At 39.4% G+C, this 23,797-nt stretch overlaps 1 protein-coding gene across 2 annotated transcripts in view; it reads left to right on the top strand.

The window, feature by feature from the left end:
• RAB31 (RAB31, member RAS oncogene family) overlaps positions 1-19,015 on the top strand; it is a 46,389-nt gene extending 27,374 nt beyond the window's left edge. For both annotated transcript variants that reach the window (XM_063130570.1, XM_063130569.1), the window contains exons 4-7: positions 298-369; positions 5,380-5,486; positions 13,088-13,197; positions 18,505-19,015. In XM_063130570.1, the coding sequence (XP_062986640.1) occupies positions 298-369; positions 5,380-5,486; positions 13,088-13,197; positions 18,505-18,602 (387 nt within the window). In that variant the 3' untranslated portion in view covers positions 18,603-19,015. The remainder of the gene's footprint in view (positions 1-297; positions 370-5,379; positions 5,487-13,087; positions 13,198-18,504) is intronic.
• The last annotated feature ends 4,782 nt before the right edge of the window (positions 19,016-23,797 follow it).

The raw sequence follows: 23,797 nt of genomic DNA, 5'->3' as shown, positions 1-23,797 counted from the left end.
TAAGAGGCTTAACATAGTATAGAGCATTTATGTGGAGCAAAACTGTCACAGAATTGGACCACTAGAATATTTATATTCACAAAGATGTGTTCATTATTCCAACTCAGTAGATTAAAACATTAGATCATTACATGTGATTTTTATAGCTATAAATTACATAGCACTGTAACTATGAGCAAATAGTCAGTAGACAGACTGATTGAAGAGGCTAATGTAATCTTAACATCTTGTTGACTTATATGAATGCAGTAATTTTAGCTTTTTTGTGATTCTGATTTTGTGTTCAATTTTTCATAGTTTCACTCGTTGGCACCAATGTACTACCGTGGCTCAGCAGCAGCTGTTATAGTATATGATATCACCAAACAGGTAAGCAATCCAGTTCCTTCACTGGTATGCAGTTTATTGTGTTAGCTTTCAAGGTAATCCTGCATAAAAGTTGGTAGATCATATCTTCAGTAGTTTTAGGTTTTATTAAAGTTTAGAAGAGGATTTTTCTCTTGAGTCATATAAACTGTAGGGATCTACTTTACTGACCACTAGATTTGGGTTGGATTCTGATTCAGTGATTTGGTAAACAGCCCAACCTGATTTTGACTGCTGGAGAGACTGCTTGATTTGACTTGCATCCAAATCAGAATCTTACTTCAGGAAATCTGAAATGACATGACTCCCCTTTGACTATCATTGGGAAATCAACAAATGTCTAGAGCTATTTTGCTTTTTGACAAGATTGGATGACGTTTGCAGGCATATTAGCCCCTTACTGGAGGGATGAAATCTGCCAAATTTCAGACGGATTGGTACACTGGGTTTGTACAAGAACTGTCTTTTCAGTTTGAGGTTTTCAAAAATTCATGTATCCCGCTGGGTTTTCTGTGAAGGGCAATTTGTATGAAAATGGCATATCTCATAGGGGTGCCCATATTATTATTATTATTTATTTATATAGCACCATCTATGTACATGGTGCTGTACAGCGTAAAACAGTAAATAGCAAGAAGAAACCTGGGAAGAAACCTGAAAAAAATCAGAAGGCTGTGTTAATGGGGTTTTGTGCTAAGCACCACTAATGTTAATTCATGGGGTGACCAAAAAAAGGGATTCACTTCCCCCTTCTGTGGTTTTGTAGATAATTTGTTTACATATATACTGTAGAGGTAGCCCTAAATAAATTATCTGTAAAATTTCAGAAAGTTAGGTGCAGGGGTTAGGCAGTTAAAATGAAAGAAAAACCATTTTAGAATTTTAACGTTGGTTTTGTTTTGTGTTCGATTGACTACTCCAAAGTCACAGAAACTGCTTCATCTTTGATCAGTTGGATGGATGACTTTATTGAGAAAATATATGAAAGTATACACTGCAGAGCTTGTGCATAACATAAGAATGCAAGGGGAACTACACCCCTCTGAGTCATCCAGCCTGTGAAAGTCCTGGTGGGTGGTCATTCAGCCTCTACCTCAAGACATTTCCCCCACCCTCCTTTAAAATACACTGGATTGTGATTTTTAATGAAGCATCCTGAGGTCCCGTTAAACTCAGTGGGATTAAGTATACCTAACTGAGAACTGGATTGACGGTCTTACAGATGTTTCCATACACACCTTCTATGACTTAAATGGAATGAAAGTTCTGATGTTTTAAACTTTAAAGAATAGCTAATATGCCAGTACCAAATTTGTTTGATAATTGATTAAAAATCAACCACCTGTTAGAATTCCAAAAGAGCCCCTCTCCACAACATCGACAACCAGCAGGATTGCAAGTCACCTGCTTTGTCCCAATACCATCTCTTGTGGTCCAGAATCCTTCCTAGAAGCAAAATAATACACACTGAGTGGTAAAAGCAGAAGAGTAGGTTTACTGTGCACCTAAAGCACCACTGGCCTGGCAGGGCTACAACTGAGTCAATATGAGGAAGTTTATGATACTAGTTCTTAAAGAAATTCTCCCAAGGTTAGCACAAATCTTTACTCCAATTGTTGTTTTCATAAATAACTCATTTGACTAATCCTGGTACAAATACATGTTCTGTTTCATAAGTCAGTTTTACAGTGTGATTCTATGCATGTTTACATAAGTCCCACTGGCATTCAGTGAGACTTAGGCAAGTAAAGGTATATAGGATTGCAGCCTGAAACCTTATTTGGTGGTCTATTAACCTTTTAGCATAAAGATGTGGTTTCTTGATGGCTTTATAGTCAACGTTAATTCTCAGGATGGAGGCCTTTGTTGAGGACAAAAGTACAAATGTTTCCCCCAACCAAGAATGTTTATATTAAAGCCGATTTCAGTGAAAAACACATGATGCCTGACTTGTGAAATTCATCTTTCTGACCTAACGGAATGCAAGCATGGCATTTCCATACCTACATAGATATGGTGATAATAGGTAGTAACCAATAGGAGATGTGGATGCCCCAATCCACACGTGCCCAGCCCTGCTGGCCCAGGTCCACTTGCAGTCCCTTCCACGTATGGCCACAGTACAGTGATTCCGGGTCCACTTGCAGTCCCTGCCACGTATGGCTACAGTACAGTGATTCCGGGTGCAAGTGAAAATGCTTGTTTCTGGAATGGGCAGGTCATGCTCGTTTTAGAAAGCAGTGTTTTCACTCACACGGGGGCTTGTCCCTGGAAACACTGTATTGCGGCCTCCCATGGATCTCGGCTGGCAGGGCTGGGCTCATGTGGACTGGGGCCTGGCAGGGCTGGGCACACGTGCATGACCCCTATTAGATACACCCAATGAGTGCATAATAATACACCATTGTGCTATTTGCAACTGACATAGAATAGAAAATAACATGCTTAATTCTCTAAAATTGCACAAATGTTTATTAGGATACTAACTTGTAATTGCGTGACCACTGAACCAATTTGGAATAGTTTCTCTTTTAAATAAAGCAAATGAAGTAATGAAAAACCTTTTTTGGCTCAACGTTTACAGCTGAGATAAAATAGTATAAAAACAAGTCTTTGGTTTTTGTCAAATTACTGAAGTATAGGTTCTGCCGTATGGGCAGAATGTTCATTGCTATTACTTCCATATGGAAAATTACAAATCTTCAAAGCCAAATGATATATTTGGATTTTAATAAGAAATCTATCTGATAAAGCTGTATGACACGATAGGCCTTAATGAATGGATAGAATAGCTTCGCTACATTTTACATCTTCAGCAAATTGAATTATGTATTTGCTTTTAGCAGACAAGTGTTGGCACAATTAATTGGTGCATTAGCAAAATGATAGTGTGAACACCTTCCTGCATAGTGGCAGAGAAAGTGACTGAAAGTGACTTTGACATACATTCAGTGTCAAAGAATGGACATCTTCACAGGTATGGAGCTACTTTCCACCCCTGGACTCCCCAGGGACACACTCCTGCTGCCATTGTGGTAGTGTCAGTGGCAAAAAACTCCAGTGATTTTCAAGCTACATTTTTCTGTTTTAAGCCTTTGAAGCAGTTTGCTGCAGAAATTTGGTGGCGAGCTACTGTTTTGTTTTTTAGTTTTGGGTTTTTTTTGGTGCTGTGCTGCCAAATTTTGGTGGTGTGCTGGGGCCACAACTGAGGCCAAGAAGCTACATGCAGCCTGCAGGCTATGTGTTGCCAAACCTATCCGTACACAGTAAATGCAATTAGATAATTTTAGACTCTGGTCTTTAGGGTCTCTCTGTTTAGATGGTAATGGTCCCGTTCAGACAACATGATAAACCATTATGATTAAATGTTTTGAGCTAAACATTATAGCTTAGCGTGTCATGTGAACCATGACTTATTGTGTTGTGTGAACCATTCCTAACTATGGTGGCTACATAACCATGTTTTAAACATGCTCACTAACTACTTGCTGCAAAAGGGTTAGCAGCCTAACAATGGCTTAGTGTATTGTCTGAACAGGCCCAATGTGTAACTTCACTTATTTTCAAAGTATGGTAAGCCAGCCCTGCTGTGTTTGGGGACACTTCTTCTCATTCTGCCCTGGTTTTGTTGCCCCGAAGTCCTGTTCTGATGCCACCACTGATCTGCAGCATCATTCATGAGGCCATTTCCAAGAAAGAAGCAGCCAGAGAAAGGGTCTACTGCAAAAATAACTCAGTGATCCTTTTGCACACTGCCAGATGTTAATCTTAATTCGCACACACTCTCCATGCACATTGCTGCCAAGCGCTGATGTTTATTTCAAAACCCCTAGTTCGCCTCCTTCTCTAAAGTATTCACTTTACACATAGGTAGATGAAGCCTACATATCTTGTTCATGGATCATTTTTGTAAACTCAGTTTTATTCACTCTTAAGAAATTGATAGTATAGATGCAGCAGCCCCAGCGTCTCCTTTTGCAGATGTTCATTCTGAATTGCTTAGAGTAAGGTTTTTTTGTGAACCGCCCAGAGAGCTCCGGCTATTGGGTGGTATAGAAATGTAATAAAATAAATAAATAAATAAATAAATAAATAAATAAATAAATAAATAAATAAGTAGCTATCTTGTATTTATAACAGGGATGGGGAACCACCGCCCCATGGGATTTCTTCTTCCAGCCTGCAAACTTCTTTTTGCTGTTATTATTAAAAGGGTATTTAGATGCTTTTGAACTGTGGTGTTGGAGGAAAATTCTGAGAGTGCCTTGGACTGCAAGAAGATCAAACCAGTCCATACTCCAGGAAATAAAGCCAGACTGCTCACTTGAGGGAATGGTATTAAAGGCAAAACTGAAGTACTTTGGCCACATAATGTGAAGACAGGATACCCTGGAGAAGAGGCTGATGCTAGGAAAGTGGAAGGCAAAAGGAAGAGGGGCCGACCAAGGGCAAGATGGATGGATGATATTCTGGAGGGGTGGCAACGGCCGACAGAAAGCTCTGGCGTGGGCTGGTCCATGAAGTCATGAAGAGTCGGAAACGACTGAACGAATAAACAACAACAATTTAAAAGCAATTAAAGTTTAAATATCTTGTATAGAATTGAGCCTGCATTTTGCAGGCATGAGAGCTGATGCATTGGGGCTTACTCCTTAAGTATATGTGCTTAGAACTGAGCTGTGATTTGTATGCTTGGTGGGAAAATGTCCAAATTTGTAAGAATTACACCTGTCTGTGGTCCCGCCTCATGCCCTTAGCCCCACCCACTGCTGGAATGTGGCCCCTGAGACCCTTCCCAAATTGGAATTTGTCCTGTGGTCAAAAAAAAAAAAAAAAATGGCTCACCACCACTGATTTATAAGCCCATCCTGCAAACATGGAAAGCCTTCTTTTCATCTTTTGCAATCAGGTATCTGGTCCACAGTATAAAAGTTGTGGGGTTGTTCTTTGCTTTTAAGTACAATGCATTGTGTTTAGCAAGTTCTTTGCTATTACCTCATGTATTCAATTTAGGATTCGTTTCATACATTGAAGAAATGGGTAAAAGAACTAAAAGAACATGGTCCTGAAAACATTGTAATGGCTATCGCTGGAAACAAATGTGATCTTTTTGATATTAGGTAACGTATCTACCTTTTGTCTTTAAATTGCTTGTTCTCCCTTGCTTTCTTCCATAATATGGCAAATACAGAAGAGACACCTGCAATGCTACTAGCTCAGTCCAAGCCAATAAAACAGCATATCACAAACTTAAGTCCTTGATATAAGATGAGGGTGATGTTCTTCTTGTTTGCCTCCAGATATTTTAAGAAGCAAGTTATGGTGGTTGTCTTATGCAGCTGCCAAGGTTCTGTACCAAAATTTAGTACTTAGAAAATACCACTTTTGCATGACTTTGTTATTACTGCTTGGATGTTGTAGAGATAATGTTCACCCAGTGGTAAGGCTCTTTTGTTGATGGAAAGGCCATTTCCAGCCTAGCTGAAGAGCACTGCATGAGAACAGTGACCTCAGATCTAGAAGAGTTCTTTTACAAAAGCTCTTGTGCAAGACTTTTCCCAAGCTTTTCCCCAGGATATTTTTATGGCCCACTAGTTTATTTGCGACAGCCTGTATCGGAAGTGCACAGCCTGTAGATTCCCTTCCCCTGTGACTGTGATGCCAATTGCTCTTTCCTCACCAATAGCAGCAGAAAAGAAAGAGTGACCTGTACCAGGATTGCTGCAGCAGAGAGTGGAGAGAAGGCTCTCCACCCCTTTCCCCAGAGTTCCTCGTACAGCTTGCTCTTTTCCTACTGCTGAGTTGTATGTATGTATGTATGTATGTATGTATGTATGTGTGGGGCTTCTGATTCAATACTACATATAGTCCTTAGGGCTGAAAAGTCTGTGCATCCTGTCTCATATCTTCCTTATTCACCATGTTTTTCATTATAATACAACCCTTCATACACTGTGATATGGAGCACTAATATATTTCCTACTTCCCTCCTTTGGATTCAAGCCAGTGTTTTTAATTACTAATTTCACACAGATTTTAGCTGTAGTTTGATTGTTTTTCACGCAATGAGAAAAGTGTGTCAGTGGCGCTGCTGTAACCCAAACCACTTCCTGTTGTTCTCTCTAGACCAAGGTTTCTGATATTTTTGTCCTAGGAAATTGCAACTGTAAGTGCACTACTAAGACCAAAAGAACACAAGAAGTGTTCTGGATCAGAGCAAAGGAATATCTAGTCTAGCGTTGTGTTCCCCCAGTGGTCAGCCAGTTTCCCATGGGAAGTTCTCAAGGAGGACATGAGTGCAATAGGAATTGGCATCTTGTATTCAGATGCATACTGCCTCTGATACGGGCAGTAATAAATAATCATAATGACTAGTAGCCGTTGATAGCCTTATCCTCCATGAATTTGTCAGATCGCCTTTTAAAGCTGTCCAAATGGCTGGCCATCTCTACATCCTGTAGAAGCAAATCCCATAGTTTAAGTATGCACTGTGTGGAAAAGTACTTCATTTTATCTGTTCTGGATCTTCCATAATGCAGCTTCACTCGATGACCCCATATTCTAACATTATGAGACATTCTACTTTCTTCACAACATACACAATTTCATGTACTTTATAATATCCCCCTTTCCTCGTCCTTTTTTCAAACTAAAGAGTCTTTGGTAATGATTGACAGCAGCAGGAACCACTTCAAGGAGACTCAAATTTGAATACAACTTTGGCTAGTGCTTCATATACAGTAAATTGGTTTATTCATGTTTTGATGTGTTTGCTTTTTCTCTCTTTCCAGACAATAGGTCATTAGATACAGACTTCTGGAGTTAAGGGTCAGTTCCTTTTCCAGTTGTCAAGAGTTTTATTGACTTTTATACTGTAAATCCTTTATTGTGAAAGCAGCGCTTATTGGGTCCGGTTGGCGAAGGAGCGAGAACAAATTAGACACACAGGTATAACTGGGTAATAAATAGGCCACAACTTTATTGACTGACTTGAATAGGCTTGGCGGCAGCATAGGGTGTGGATCCTGTAATCGGCTGGCCCGCATGCCAGGGGCACTGGTGGTGGATGGTAGGGCCAGGGACACACCACAGTGTGGATCACTAGTATGAACCCCTTTCTACCACCCCGGGGCACATCACGGCATGGACAGCTAATGTGAACCCCTTTCCACCTCCTTAACGTGGCCAGCTCACAGCCCCCATGCTGGTTTGGTCTTGGTGCCACGTCCCCGAGATCCCTTATGGGAATCCTCACCATGGGGGAGCAGGGAGGCCAATTCCACTCCCCCTCACCAATGGATCCAGCCCAATACCTGATTTATATTTTCTACCTAAAATAGTTGTCATTGTTCTGAATGTGGAACTCTTTATGGCTAAAAAAAGAAGATATCATCATCATCATCATCATCATCATCATCAAAACTGCAACTTTTCACTGACCCATGTTAGGACAGGAATCCATTATAGTACATGTGTTTACTGATTAACAGCACAGTACTATACATGTTTACTGAGAAATAGGTCCTATTGAATTTAATGGCACTTACTCCAGGTAAGTGGGTGCAGCAGCTTGTATTGATTGTATTCCATACTGCTTACCTAGCCTCTGTTAATCAGCTAGAGAAGTTGCTGCAGGAACTGATTTCTTGTGAAAGAACATTTGTAGACAACTGTGACCTTCATCCGATGCATGGAGTGACACACACAAAGGGTCTCTAGAATGGGATAAGTGTTAGTGAAGAATACAAATGCAATGTTTAGTTCTTTCCAGTTGCTTCATTTGACTGATGTAGATGTATTCCTTTAATGTTTGTTCTCAAGCAGACAGTTGCTTGATTAAATGAAGACTTGCAGGCCAGGAGACTCAGTTACAAACTGCAATCTGATGGTAGAAATGGAGACATATAATCTGTTAAAATACAATTTGCTGCTTTTTTTGTGAGGTGAATTGGCTTAGTACCACTCAAACAAGTGCCTGTACTTAGGAGTACAGGCACACTGAAGCCTGCCATGTACACGCAAACCATTGACGTTTTAACTTGCTTATTGCCAGTGTGGCCCATTTTTCTTTTTGTAAATACAGTTGTGCCTTATCAGCACAATTGGCTTATTTAGCCATTCTTTGAAAATCTTTGGGAATGCTCCTCAGATGTCCTTACGTGGGATATTTATGTCTTTAAACACACTTCAAGGACTCTCTTACGCATACAACAGGAATGGTAAAAATGATGAGACTTTCAGAAAGCAGGGTTGTCCGGCATTTGCCTACTTCCATCCGTGGAAGGCTTTTGATCTAGCGGAACATTTCCGCTGGCAGAATGCAGGAGGTGATTTTCATTGATTCCCCCTCCCCTCCCCCTGTAGTTCCCTGTGCTCTTTAAAAATCTGCAGGATTCTCCAGATAGTGCTGGCAGCTGTGGTGGCAGCAATGGGGGAAGGGGGATCACCCAAAAAATCACCTTCCCTCCTTTCTGCTGGTGGGATTATTCTGAGTGGAACCCTGCTTAAGGGCTGCTACTGCCAGCAGAGTGAAATGCTGCACCCAACTCTGTGTTCTTGATGAATTCAAATTAATCTGGACTTAAAAAGCAAAACAAAAAAACCCGCACAAAGATTTATACTGGATTGTGAGGCTCATGGAATCATATGTTCAATGACTAGGAAAGGAGCCCTTTCTCCAGGTTTTAATTAGCGTAATTGTGTGAACAAAAGAGCATTCAACAAGCTATTAACTAATCTCTCTTAATTGATTTTTGGAATACATACTAAAGAATGCTGTGGTTATTCGAATACATGCTGGTGCTTATGAAAACAAAGGACACATGGTGTGTGTCTTTTGTCTTGAAAGCTTCCCTTTCACATTATAGGCACATGTTTGATATATACTTTTCATATTCTAGACCAGTGGTTCCCAATTAGCTAAGTACTGCGGCCCCCTTGTTTTTCAAATGCCAAGCCATGGATCCCCTACTTTTGAAAATTTTGTTATCTCTATGGTAGTTACCTGTGCGAAGCAATTTTTTGGAGAAAATAAGGGGTAGCCCCTAATAAAGGATTTTAGGTATACTAAAAAACAGACCATAAAATTTGTGATATTACCACGCAAAAATGACAATGATTTAGTTAGGAATATAAAGACGAATTTAATTTTACTAACGTCTAGTTTACAATTGAACAAATTATGACATGCCTAGCAGCTACTAAACCTAAATGTGATGGGAGAAATCATGCCTCTTTTTGTCCCAAACAATCACTTCCACATCCGGTTCAATATTTTCTACTTTTAATCTCAAATCTGGATCAACATCGAGCCTATTTTTATGCTTGTTCTTCATATAACAAAATATTGAAAATGTTTGTTCACAAAGATATGTGAAACAAAAGGGAACTAGATGTTTCAAAGCTTTTTAACCTAACTTCTTATAGTCAGGAAAAACCTTCACGCAGAATTGGTCCAGTCTATATTCTTTGAAAAATGATTTCAATGAACCATCACAAGTCACGTCAGCAAGTACATCTTGCTCTTCCACAGATAGAGTTGTTAGTTGTACATCACCATATTCAAAAGGATTCCTTCTCCATGAGTTTTCAGGATTAGGTGCAAGGAAGTAATCTCTGAAGCTAGTCGCTAAATCATGCAGGTGCTTTCGCGCATGACATATTTTCTTTTATTAAAATGCGGACCTTGCAGAGCTAATAGGTGAATGGTGCCACGGACCTGGGTGGGTTACGCGGACCCCCTGGGGTCCACGGACCACCAATTGGGAACCACTGTTCTAGACAGATTTTTGGTAGGTCTGCAATCTTTTTTCTTAGTGGTGATGAATTTGCCCATGTAAGCCATTCCAGTCTCTGTAAATGTTGTCTGCTTCCTTCTGTGATATTTCTCTCTGAAGCAGACCAATTTTTATCCCCTGGATTAAAGAAGGCACTCTTATTTTAAGCCATTATATTTTCTGTTGATATGACCCTTTAATGTATTACGAATAAACTCACAGAGAGTTTAAAGGTAAAACATGTGAATTAAAAAATTGTTTATCAATAAACAAATGTGTTTGATGCATATATTATCTGAAAATACTTTCATGGCGATGAACCCTGCAAGCATTTTAAAAGACCTAATACTACTGTATAAATTATAGGTAATTTTACTGCACTAGCTCTGCTTACCTGGAAATACATATCTCTGTGCCCAAAGATTAATTGATATAGGGTTGGATTGAGATTTACACTGGATCCACTGCAGTGGTAGAAATGGACTTCCCTGCCCCTCCAGCCCCCTGAAAAACTATACAGAGAGGCAGGAGACCCTGAAAAATGGGGTGAGATGTGGCATGGGATCTCCCAAAATTGGTGGGAGGTGGACCTTCTGTGAGTAGAGCCCTACCTCTCATGGAAGATCCTGCCATCTTGCTTAAGGCAGATCCTAGGTCCAAACCATAGTGGTTGTTGACTTCTGTTGCATTTGTTGTAACAGGAATTTTCATTTATTAATTTAGTAGAACAAAGATCATTATCTTTTGCTCACTTTCCTATTATCATCAACTGTTCTGGACTATGTCTAAGAATGGCAGGTATCAAATTAGGAAGAAATGTGTCTTCTTCTTTAGCAGAATTTTGCTAAAAATGTACATTCTAAAAATGAACACTTCATTCTTCAAGGATGTTGTGATATATGGATAATTTATATAGATATTATGGTTAAGTAGGTATCAGCTGCTTGAATATACCCACAAGTTATTCCAGAGACTTTTGAAATATGCAGTTAGAGGCACAGCAATAATATTTATATAAATTTCTTTTTTCCACCGCATTCTAATAATTTTTACAACAACCCTATAAAGTAGGTCAATATCATTATTCCTATCTTAAATTAAATCTTAGTGGTTTGTAGGAGATGCCGCCGTGTTAATGACTGGGCTTAGATTTGAAGTAGTGGCTTCCAAGTTATTACTCATGATTTAACATTATGCTACACTAGCTTTTAAAGCAGGGGAGGGTAACTTGCAACTCTCTAGATGTTTTGACCTACAGTTCCCATCAGCCCTAGTTAGCAAAGCAAGTGGTGAAGATGATGAGAGTTGTAGGCCAAAACATCTGGAGGGGTCACAAGTTGACCACCCCTGTTGTAAAAGTATTGTATAGGAATAATATCATGTTGTTTCACAGAACTTGAAAGCTATAGAAAACTTAGAGTCTCTTTTTGTGTTTCTTGTGACGTGACAACTTTTTGTCATGTTCTTTTTTTATGTTCCTTGTAACGTGAAAATTTGAACATCATTTTAGTGGAAACAGAGGAGCTTGTAGCAACTTCTGTCAATTTCCTTTGTACTAGAAACACCCTTTTCTACCTACAGAGATCAATGTGGATGAAAGAAACAGTCTTGTTTAAACGCCCACCACATTTCCTTTTACATGGTGTTCTTTCATGTGCATTGATTACCGAGCTAAATTTTAAAATCTACATTGTGCATAAGAAGCCATCTCTCCTATATCATTGTAAGATATGCCAAAGCATCATGCTCCTCATTTTACAGACTTGAGGCAGAACCAGTTTTGGGGGAAGAAGTATGTAACAAAATATTGGAACCAAAGAATTTTCACATGTCTTGGAATACAAAACTGGTTGCACTAGCTGACATTCTGACAGAATAAAGTGTGTGGATATATTGAAATACCTATTACAATAAATAGTCAAACCTTAACCTATCTAGGAGGTTGTGGAACCATTTGGAAGAATCCCTCACACACTTCTCATGTTTGAATGGCTAAACTATGGTTAGGGCATTGCCATTCAAAGGTCAGCCGTACATTGGGGCAGTGTCAGTTGCTACAGGCCTCTGAATAACTGACACTGAGAGCGACGTCTCATGTTACAATTTATCTGAACTAAGATAAGCTACACAAGGGGAAAATATGTGTACTCTGTGATATGCACAGTGTAGTGCTAAAACTATTCACATTATGCTTTTGAGATTATACTCAACCCGCATATTCCCATTCTGAATTTATATTCATATTGGAAAATTGCAGTGTGGCAGAGTAGCCCTCAGTGTTGCAAAAGTATGAGTCATGTTGCAAAAGTATGAAACTACCTTTTGAGCCACAATTTTTTTTAAAATTCACACACTGGAAAAGTCATCCTACTTTGCTTTACAAACTTATCATAATATTTCTAAATAGTAAAAGTTTTTAAACTGTTTTCTAAGCAATTATGGGATAAATATGTGATGCTATATCAGCTTTTCCGTAAGTAATAATGTCATGCCTAATTTCACCTTGGTCATGCCTGATTTTTCTTTAGAATGGAAAACTCAGAGCTGTGTCCTGGTGTTAGAGCAAGGTGACAGTTCAGTGCTGAGACTTTATTCTAGACCCTGTGCTGCGTTGTCACTGCACATCAGAGCATATCAGGATATCTGGTTTCAAGTACACAACTCCATTTGTAAAATATTTTCCAAGCAATTTTTATCATTCTTTAAATCTTTGGAGTTCTACTACTGAATTCTATAGTTTAACCTCTTTTCCCCTGCTATGGATTTAGGGACTACAAGATTGGGACTAATCACGGGTTTAAATCATTTGGAAAACATGGAATTATTCAGCAATAGAAGATCCAGTGCTGCTCCAATTATGGGGAAGAACAATTTGATCAGAGCAATGATTTCCAAGTGCTATGGATTTGCATGCGCAACTATTTAACTTCTAAATTTCATTTTAGGGAAGTACCTATGAAAGACGCCAAAGAATATGCAGAGTCTATAGGTGCAATTGTTGTTGAGACCAGTGCCAAAAATGCAATTAATATTGAAGAACTCTTTCAAGGAATCAGTAAGTAAATTCAGAATGTGTGTTGATGAATCAGTAAGTAAATTCAGAATGTGTGTTGCTGTATGTGTAACTCAGTTGTCTGGTGTATGTATGTATTACGTTTTATACTGCCCATAAGTTGATGCACTCTGAGCTGTTCATAATTAAAATAATAAAATACAACAGATCAAAACATTTAAAACCTTAATAATACCACATAAAACCAAAATAACCCAGAAGCAGTTATAGCCCACTTTTCACTGTGTGAAAAGATGTATTTTCAGGCTTTGGTAAGACTTTGTTAAATTAATGCATCCCTCAACAACGTTCTCATGAAAGCAAAGAAAAAGAGGTAGTTGTTTATTAAATCATGAAGTTGAAATTGTTTCAAAGAGAATAGTCAAGAGTTAGGGTTAGATTAACTTTTAGAAGCTATGAGTTCATGCAGTCATAATATACACATTTACCATCTGTATTATTATGATATAAAACGAATTGGATAATATTTGATTAAAAATACACTTGCATTTTGGGAGGTATATAATGCAGCCCTATGTTTTCTTAGTATCATAGAATTGAAGATCTGAAAGAGAATCTAAAGGTCGTCTAATCCAATGCCTATATTCTGGACAGGATTCATTGAGCCTTCAATGACGTATATAATCCATGCTCTTCTTAACCCTTCAAGGAGGAGTTTTCAAAACTTCTCTATCCATTCTGTTATGTTACTCAGCCAGTCTTACAGACAGGGACTTGTTGTGAAGGATTTGCAGCTGCTGCTATTTTACATCTAACTATGCCACCTCTAACTAAATAAATCCACCAATATTACATTATTTTTAGTCTGCTGCTGAGAAGAGATAATTCAATATGTGTGAGCAGTCTTATGGCTGTAATCCTTAATGACACTGATATAGCAACCAAAAATAGCTGCCTACATTTTTCTTGGGCAAAAATATGTGCTACTTATTTATTATTATATTTGATACATTTATATTCCTCACTTCCTACGTTTATATCCCTCACTAGACTGAGAGAGACTTAGTAAAGGGAGTTTTATGCTGAGCAGAGATTTGAGACTGGGTTTCTTATCTACTCTAGTAACTGCTCTAATAATTGCAACATACTGGCTGTTAGTTACTAAATAACTTACATTAAACATTAGAATAGTTGCTGTGATAATTGCCACCATCCTGCAAAGACTAATTGGGTTTTTAGGGAACCACCTATCAGCAGCCCCTGACAGGTGGATTCATGATCTGCAATGGTTTCCCAGGTGCATGCACAGCCTTACACATGTATGTAAGGAGCATCCTGGGAATTGCAGTCCAGCACACCTAGAGGGCACCATGTTAGGAATACTTAGGAGGGAAGAATGTCAAAAGAGCAGCTGTATAATTTGGGGTATAAGCTCTGTCTGTATAGAGACAAGCAGTTGTGTGGCTGTGCATTTCAGGCCAGGTTACAAAGAAGACATGAAGCCGCTGACCTTTCCCTCTCCTCAACTATACTATGTGGCTTCAATACCCTTGTTTGAGCCACCTTTAGCTATTTGCTCTCCTTGTGCTTCATGTAGTCCACTTGTGTTGTATTCTGATTTTTAAATGGCCAAATCTGGTTTGTCTCTGGAAAGTATGAATATGATTTTTGTGGGTTGAGTTTTGCATTATTTTATTTACAGTATTTATATACTGTTCCCAATTCAAGAACTTTGGAGCGGTGGATAAATAGAATAAGAATAAAAATATATTAAAAGTACATTTTTAAAAGAAACAAACTGCAAATAAAACTGCGGCTGGTCATTAAGGGAAGGCTTCCTGGAACAATGACGTTTTCAGGAGATGCTGGAAGAAATCCAAAATTGGTGCCTGCCTGAGTGGGGAATTCCATTGGATATGGGGGGGCCACCACACTGAAGGCCCTTCCCCTGGTGGACTCCAATGAAACGATAAGTCTATGTGGAACCACCAGGAACATGCCCTCAGATGCCCTCAGTGACTGGGCAGGTTGATAGGGGAAAAGGTGCTCTGTCAGGTACACTAGTACAAACCTAGCCCAGTAGCAAACAGGCAGCCAGTGCAGTTCCCTCAGCAGAGGAGTTGCATGCTAGAAAGGGGTAGCTCCTGACAACAGCTGAGCTGCAGCATTCTGCACTACCTCCAGCTTCCGGAGCAGCTTTAAGGGCAGCCCCACATAAAACGCATTGCAGTAATCCAACCTTGAGGTTATTAATGCTTGTACCACTGTGGCCAAACTATCCCTGTCCAGCAGAGGCTGTAGTTGGTGAACCAGGCAAAGCTGATAAAAGGCACTCCGAGCTGCCATGGCCACTTGAGCCTCCAGTGACAGAGATGGATCTAAGAGTACCCCCAAACGATGAACCTGATCCTTCAGAGGGAGTACAACCCCATCCAGAACAGGCAGTGAGCCTATCTCCCAGACTCGGGAACCACTCACCCACAGGGCTTCCGTCTTGCCAGGATTGAGTTTCAGCTTATTGGCCCTCATCCAGGCCTTCCAGCCCATTACTGATAATCATTGTAGGCTATGTACTTTGCCATTAAAATAAAAGTTAAAAACCTGATCTTCAAAGTACTCTGCTATTGGAAATATTTTTGCCATCTAATCAGCTTATACTGACAAAAACAATGTGAAAAGGGATATGGTTAGTTTCCTAGGAGATGGTGGTGGAGGAGCGCTGGACTCAGTGGCAGATGCTGACACCCGAAATTAGACAAGGCACTATTAACCAATATATGTCCATGGATAAAGCTCATTCTGAATCTGACTTAGAACAGAGCAGGCCAAGTCATTTTTATCTTCTCTAAGGAGCTGCTGACTTGAATAATAAACTATAATTTTACAAGCTCTCTGTGATTCATTAAATATGGCCTGATTACAGGAAGTACAGTCTGACTAAAGGATGCACCGCTGCTGTATTCCCAAAGCTTAAATAGCTTCTCCCCATCAGCTCCACACTGGGAAAACACACGTTTTCTCAGCTGCTTAGCTTCATATAGTCTCACAGTAGGCATTCTGTTGTTGTTTTAAATATAGTTCCTTGGGGAAGGTAGATTTTATGTGGATTTTTCTCTTAAAGTAATCCTGTCACTGATTAGAGCAGCTGCTTTGCATTTGTATAATCAGATGTCTTTCATTAAGAGTTTATGGGAAATTTACTCAAGTGGTTCATGACAATATGCTGCATGTTTATACCTCCCTAGCAAACAAAGGATGACAGATATAAAGAAGTGGTCTCTGTAAACTTTAACGATAAAAATAGAAGATGCTGACTTGTAAAGGAGTCTCTGTAATTCTATCCTGATCACGATATTGCTTTCAGAGTTCTACGTTAGCTTTGTAAAGTATGCGTTATGTCATATATCAGAAGAACATTCTTGGATCAGTCCAACATGAGGCTATTGGAGCTAATTCCCTTTTTGATTTTAGTGCAACATGGTGCAACTCGGTTGGAGGCTTCTGGTATACTTTATTCTGGAAAAATAGTGAACTACTCAATTGCATAATGTATTAAATGCACACATCATGAAGTCAGCTCATATCCTTTTGGTGGTATGGAACATGACCAATTACAGCTCATTTTGGAAAGCAATGTATGCCATTTTGTTTGTAGGAAATAAAAATCCTATCTACTCCAATTAAGCAGCAGAAACCAATTAATCCCACACTATACTGTAGACAAGAACTACAACATCTCTCCTTTAATTTCATCGGTTCATACCATGCTGACACAGGAATGCAACGGGAGTTAAAAACAAATTGCCTAAACCTTTCTTACTATATTATGGGCCTCAAAGTATCACCTGTGTCACCAAGATGCTTAATTGAAACCAACCAGATGTACTGTAAAATAGGAACCAAGGTCAACAAACCTGTGTAGTATAGTAAATGGTGTGTTAGATTAAATCATGAAATTTGGAGTTATATGCGCTGCTGCCAAAGGAGAATTTTTCTAAGTAGGAAATGTTCTTTTATTAGCAAAAGCTTTGTTAGTGGTTTAGTAGACATTTAAAATTCCTATGGACAGGATTATATCCTGTTTTCAGACACTCCCAATTCAATCCTGTGAAGGTCTACTTAGAAGTAAGCTTCATTGAGTTCAGTAGATCTTACTCCTAGGTAAATGTGTATAGGCTTGCAGCCTTATTCAGGTAACCTTAGAGAAATCCCTCTAAGTAGTTTCTGGTAAGTGCTGAATTTCTTATGATATAGAGTTTGAGATACTGGCCATTTTTAAAATCTGATTGGAAGATATTTCCAACTGTGCTTGAAAAATCTTTTGTCTGCATATAGAACCTGCCAGATGATAAATGCTTCTCTCATGAACACATAATAAAATCTCTGATTTCCTGACATTCTAGCAAATACTTATATGTAAGTAACCTAAGTACTTCTTTACTATTAATATTTGGGAGGAAGGAAACCCAGAAGTGAAATTTAAATATAACTGGCACTATCCAGTATGGCCTGTGCACTAACGGGACCCATCATAGGCATAATAGGAAGGTGGCACTTCATAAAGCAACCGGAAATTAATTGAAACATTTCTGAAAAGGAACAGATCTGCAGAGTTTGCAAAACTCTGCAGATCTGTTTGGGCGAAAGGAAGCTTAATTGTAAGTGAGCACGATATGTGAGATTGCACAAGATCTTTACTGCTTACAAGGTGAGGTGAATACCTTAACTTGCAGTTTCCATACGTTTTGGTGCATTAGTGAATTTGTTGGTGCGTTAGGTCTTCCTTAAACCAAACAGGTTTTCTGGTAAAATCTCTAAAAGGCCATGAGTAACATGAAATAGTATTTTTGTGTTAAACTTTTAACTTCTGTCCTCTGGTATTCTATTCTGTGTCTTCTACTATAGGCTGTGGTTCATTTGTGACACACATTACAATGGTGCATACAGATATACACTTGGAAACATCTGTTTCTTGACTGATCCAGTGATTTCAATGCTTGCTCAGAGCTTGGGCATGTCAGTGATAACCCTACCGGGGAGTGGCAGTGCAGCATGGAAACTCTTTTTATATAAACAGCTAAACTAGGCATAATGTAGAAGATCAGTGAATGGGATCTCTCACTTTTTGTTTTTAAGATAATGGAACTGTTGGGCAATGGGCCTTATTTTGGATGAGGATCATGGTGAGAGGGTGGGGTCTGTCCCGTCCTCCCACAGATTGTTTTCTTGATTGAATTCCTCTACCAAGCTGCTACTTGTCCCACAGGAGACCCAGTTCACAGATCTGTGCTATGTGTAGAAAACATGCCACGCTTTGAACATCTGTATTTTGCTTTTTAAAAATTCTAGGTCGACAAATTCCACCATTGGAAACTCATGAAAATGGCAACAGTGGAACAATCAAACTTGGAAAGCAGACTGCACAGACGACTAGGCGATGCTGTTAAACCAACCTGAGCTCATTTGTTTTACTTGAAAATAAAATGACATCATTTGCTTATTCATCGAGCTATAGACTTCAGAAACTCAGTGATTGAGCATCTTGTCTAAGAGCAATAATATCAATGCTATCAGAGGGAACAATAAGAAAAAGACCTCCTTCAAATTGGTTTGCAGAATTAAAACGGACAATTCACTTTAGCTGCAAACTCCTTAAAACATTAATGGACTCAGATTAATGGAATACTCTGTTTAAAGTAAACCAGTAGCTATTTTAAATAGGCACTTCGTCAAGAAAATGCTACATTTTATACAAAACCCTTTTTTCCTTCTGTTTACAATACAAAGTTTTATATTCTAATTTGACCTTTATAGAACGACAGTACATAGTATTTTAACTAAGTGAAGGATATGTGTTATTTTATCTAGTTGTAGGATGAAGTTCTTCTTCTGTTTTTGGAAAGCGAAATCACTAGATTGCAAACTCAGCGCTTTTAAATAGAAAAAGAGAGGAGAGGGCTTGGCAATGAACACTCAGGATGTTTAAATTTAACATGAAATTATCACAGTAATAAATAACTTAATAGATTATGAAATTATCTCAGTAACAGATAAACAGACACTGTCCCAGAAGCCAAAAAGGAACAGGATGAAGTACTTTCTATTGAATTCATTTAATACTTGAATTCATTTAAAGCCCATCTGGCAGGTGTGTGATGCTGTCAGAATCTATCAGTGTGTTTCCCTGCTATGTAGTTTAATACAATGAACTTTTAATACAATGAACTGTATCTAATTTCTTGTGCTGTCCACCCCTGTTTCAGGGAAGGTAAGAGAACAATACAACCGGCTCTGTTCGCATGTGCCCTTTCCATAATGGAATTAAAAAGTAGCCTTTAAAGGATTTGGCTTTTGCAATCCTGGGTTGGATCCAGAGATAGATGAATGGGACTCCACTTGTGCAGTGGGGCTTTCCTGACTCTTCTCCCTCCCCTTCCATCCCAGCCCCCTGCATCCCCAAAAGCCGCTCCTGAGAGTCAAGGACTGTCAGGACAGTTGTATCACAGGGCAAAGGGGGCTGGGGAAGAACGAGAAATCAGAATTCAGTTAGTCTGCGTTATGTAAAAGGAAGTCCCTTTCCACTCACACAAGAGTTCTCTGGATCCAAGCCATTGTACTGGCATTTGATGCCAATGATCTGCCTGAAAACAAGTGGATGGAAGTTGTCAATCACTCTTAGGAATCAATAATAGCCACTGGATTCCAACCCACATGTCAGGATGGTAAGAACAACAGCACAGTATGGTGGGTTTTTCCTTTTGTTTTGTACGTGTTGTCAAATTAACCACTGCCATAAATATTGTTATTCATAAGACATAAGCAAATTAAATAGCAGAATCTATGAATGACCTTATTGGTCATACTCATGTGTGATATGGCTAGGAACCAAGACATTGGCTGGAATCGCAACCTGCGCCTCAAAAACTGAGCGCAAAGGCAGGGCTGTGGTGCTTGAAAAAAAGCAGTTAGCGGTTGAATGTCCGTAATATTAATAGCTTTCATAACACACACTCTCTTTCATTTTCCTTGGAGCTGTTGAAGGCAGAAAAACAACTATCTGTGAAGTGAATTGATGACAATTGATAAATGCAATTAGCTTACAAATATTATAGCGTTAGGGAAGCTCACACACTTATTTTTAAGCCCTTAGATCCTGTAGATCGAGATTATGCACAATACTGATCCATTGTTTAGAATCATAGAGTTGGAAAGTACCTCAGAGTTCATCTAGTCCAGCCACCTGCTTGAGCCAGTATGAATATTGTTAAATAATACAAAGTTGCATGTTCAGATTTTAGTTTATGGACAGAAGTCATGGAGGAACAACATGCTTATGTGAGGGAATAGGAGGGGACAGCCAATGTTGCCTTCCACAGGAGCCCTGTTGTGTTGCATGGTGTGCTGCTCCAGAGCACTCCTTAGTTTTCGATGGTGTTTTGAGGCTCCCACAGAAAGGAAGAAGCTGAAAATTCTCAGTGAATAAATAGAAGCAACCTAGATTGCTCTGTATCAAAGCTTGGGTATTAACTCTTTTGAATAGGTTTATGTTCCATGTGACTTTTGGCTAAAGCCTGCCCAGTTTGGGAGCCAAAATTGCCAAATTACAACACCATAAACCTCTGCCTAAATGTCCCTACTGCGAGTGTAAAGCCAGAATTACTGTTTTGTTTGTGGAGTTGCGTATATCTTGTTTTCTTCAGTGGAATAGTTTCTGCCACAACTCTGTTCTATTTCTGCTAGCAAGATTTGGCAAAAGAAATCCACGGTAAGGAGAATGGAAGCAATTTTCATAATGGAATGGAATCAAAAGAATGGAAACTGAGATTATGACATTGTCTTAGAGATCATTCTGTACAATGCTAACTAGACTCCACCAAGCATGATGGAAAGGGTCCATCCTTGAAGCCACAAACAGAGACAAAGCAAAGCCCCCCACCAACACAGTGCAGACACTAAATTTAAGAAACAAAATGGCTTCATAGTACAACAATATACTGTGCGATTGTTGTGCAAGCAGTGTAATCCTATGCATGCTTACTCAGAAGTAAGTCCCACTGTACTCAATTGGACTCACTCTATTCTAAGGTAAATATGAATAAGACTGCAGCCTTAATTACGTTTTAGTTAAATATTTTACACTGCGGTAGCAGTAGAAGTGAAATTATGTCTTCCAGTTCTGTGTGAAGTATTGCAATAAGAGGAACAAATTTATTTTATTTTATGGATTTATTTTATTCTACAAAAATAAATCCAAATCTGATTCCAAATACTTTTAAGCATAGGTATGTTTACCTATCTTCCTTTAATGTTTAGTTTTATTTTAAAATAATAAGATGACAGAGTATCGCTCCTGGAGAAAGTGAGTATAACACATAATGCAGGGATCCCCAACCTTTACGTTGATGAATTTGATAAACTGCTGTGGGCACCACCACAAAATAGCTCCCATGGTGGATGTGGCTAGACATATAATGGCTGCCGTGGGGACCTGGCTAGTCAAAAGTGAGTTAAAGAGGTGGGATTGCCAGGGCCGGTGCTACCATAGACGCCACTCAGGCGGCCGCCTAGAACGCCAAGCTAAGAGGGGTGCCGGGCACAGCGCATGGGGTGCATGGGGTCTTTGAGTGAATGCATGTGTTCATGTGTGTGTTTGTTTGGACTGAGTGATCCTGAGTGTGTGTGTGCGCGTGCGTGTGAGTTGGGGGGGCTGATTTGGAGGTGATATTCCTATTAAATAATGCATTTTAGACCCATAGACATTCCTTTCCAATTTGTTTGCTATAATTGGCATGACGTATTTCTTGCACTTTAAAATAAATTTAGCAGTTTCAAGTTTTGTGCTTCATATTTTTTCAAGGAAACATATGTTCTTAAAAATCAAAGTTGGCATTTTTGGTGGGTGGGTGGGTGGGTGAAAGTAGCTCACCTTGCCTAGGGCGCAAAATAGTCTGGCACCAGCCCTGGGGATTGCGAAGAGAGAAAGAATGAGGCTAGAAAGTAGAAAGGGAGCGGAAGAAGACTGCCCTAACATCTTCCAAGGTTTTTCTTTAAAAAAAAAAAACCTTGGAAGAGGGGGAGAGCTTTGTGAGCATTGTTGGAGGTCCCCACGGGCACTGTGGCACTGCCGGCACCATATTGGGGACCCATGCCATAATGAATTATTTTGTATGGATAAACTGATTGAAACTTCTTAGTTGAAAATCAGCAAAATGGTAGGAGTGGAATGATGGGGTTGGATCCAGATTTAGTAATATTCAAGTAGACTCATTTAAATTAATGGAATTAAGTTAGTCATGGGTAATTTAAGTCCCATTGATTTTAATGGGCCTCCTCTAAATGTGATTAAATCTGGATCTGGATCCCCAAACCATTGTTTAGTCATGCCAGCTGAACTGAAACTGCTTTTTTTTTATATAAAGCTAAAGAAAATGTTGTATTTGGCAGTGCTAAATTCACCATTATTACGTTGAACAATAACAGAATCCAGCATAAAGCAGTTCCCAAACTATTTACTCCAGAGGATACTTAGAGAAGTCTAAACCAGAAGCCTGAGAGAAATGAGATAGTGTTGCATGGGCAGGTGCTGCCTTGGGCATTTGGAGGCAGATATGTGAACACTTCTGTCTCAGTGTATCTTTTCAGTGGAATAAATTTGCTTCGGAATCTCCTGTAGGCATATCTGACGAAACATGAGCTTCAGACTCTTTCCCCCAAAATCTCTAAAGTGGAGAGAAGAAAAGAGGTTTTTCTCTTTGTATATATTTCACAAATCAGTGGGGTGGAAAAGTGGCAAGAGGATAAGAACATAAGTGCCGTGCTGGATCAGATCAAGGGTCCATCTAGTCCAGCACTCTGTTCACACAGTGGCCAACCAGCCATCGGCCAGGGACCAACAAAGCAGGACATGGTGCAACAGTACCCTCACACCCACGATCCCCAGCAACTGGTGCATACAGGCTCACTGCCTTGAATAATGGAGATAGACCTGTAAGAATGGAGACATTTGACAGCACCTCCCTAGATAGCAAGTTGGTGTGTGGCAGCATAAATTTTCTCAACAGGCTTTTCTTAGGTTTGATCATTTGGATCAACATGTGAATTATTTGTTTCAGTATGAGAGAAAAGTAAATAATTCCATGATCCACTATAGTGTGGCTTTATTTGTACACGGGAGTGATTTCCACCTTCCTACAACTAATATTTGATACAGTTTTGAAAAATGGGTCCACTGTGGGCAGGTTCACCCACAAGGGAATACCACGCCAACTCCTTTACAGTGCAATGCCTCAGGGATGGTGGCAGGTTGATGTAGGGACAACACTTGTGAGAATTGTTGCTACCTTCATGTAAGTCATGAATAGATAGTTGTGATTGCATCTGAGGTGGCAACTCCACACAAGGCTAGTGGTAGCCCTGTGCACTTTCAAGACATTTGTGTGGTAACCACGTGTATCCTGTTGAATCGAGTTACCTTTCTAAGAGTGTATGAATGTTTATGGATGCATCTCTGCCTACAGTAGTGAGTGTTTAAGAACTGTTAAAATAAAAGGGATTAATACCCCTACAACATAGTGCAGAACTGAAGCCCACATATTCAGTTTTATGTAACTGATTTTTCTATTCTGAGGCAATGATGGTCTTT

The sequence above is a fragment of the Elgaria multicarinata genome, chromosome 7 (assembly GCF_023053635.1).
Source record: "Elgaria multicarinata webbii isolate HBS135686 ecotype San Diego chromosome 7, rElgMul1.1.pri, whole genome shotgun sequence".
NCBI classification, from domain to species: Eukaryota; Metazoa; Chordata; class Lepidosauria; order Squamata; family Anguidae; genus Elgaria; species Elgaria multicarinata.
This window is presented reverse-complemented; position numbering and strand designations above follow the sequence as displayed.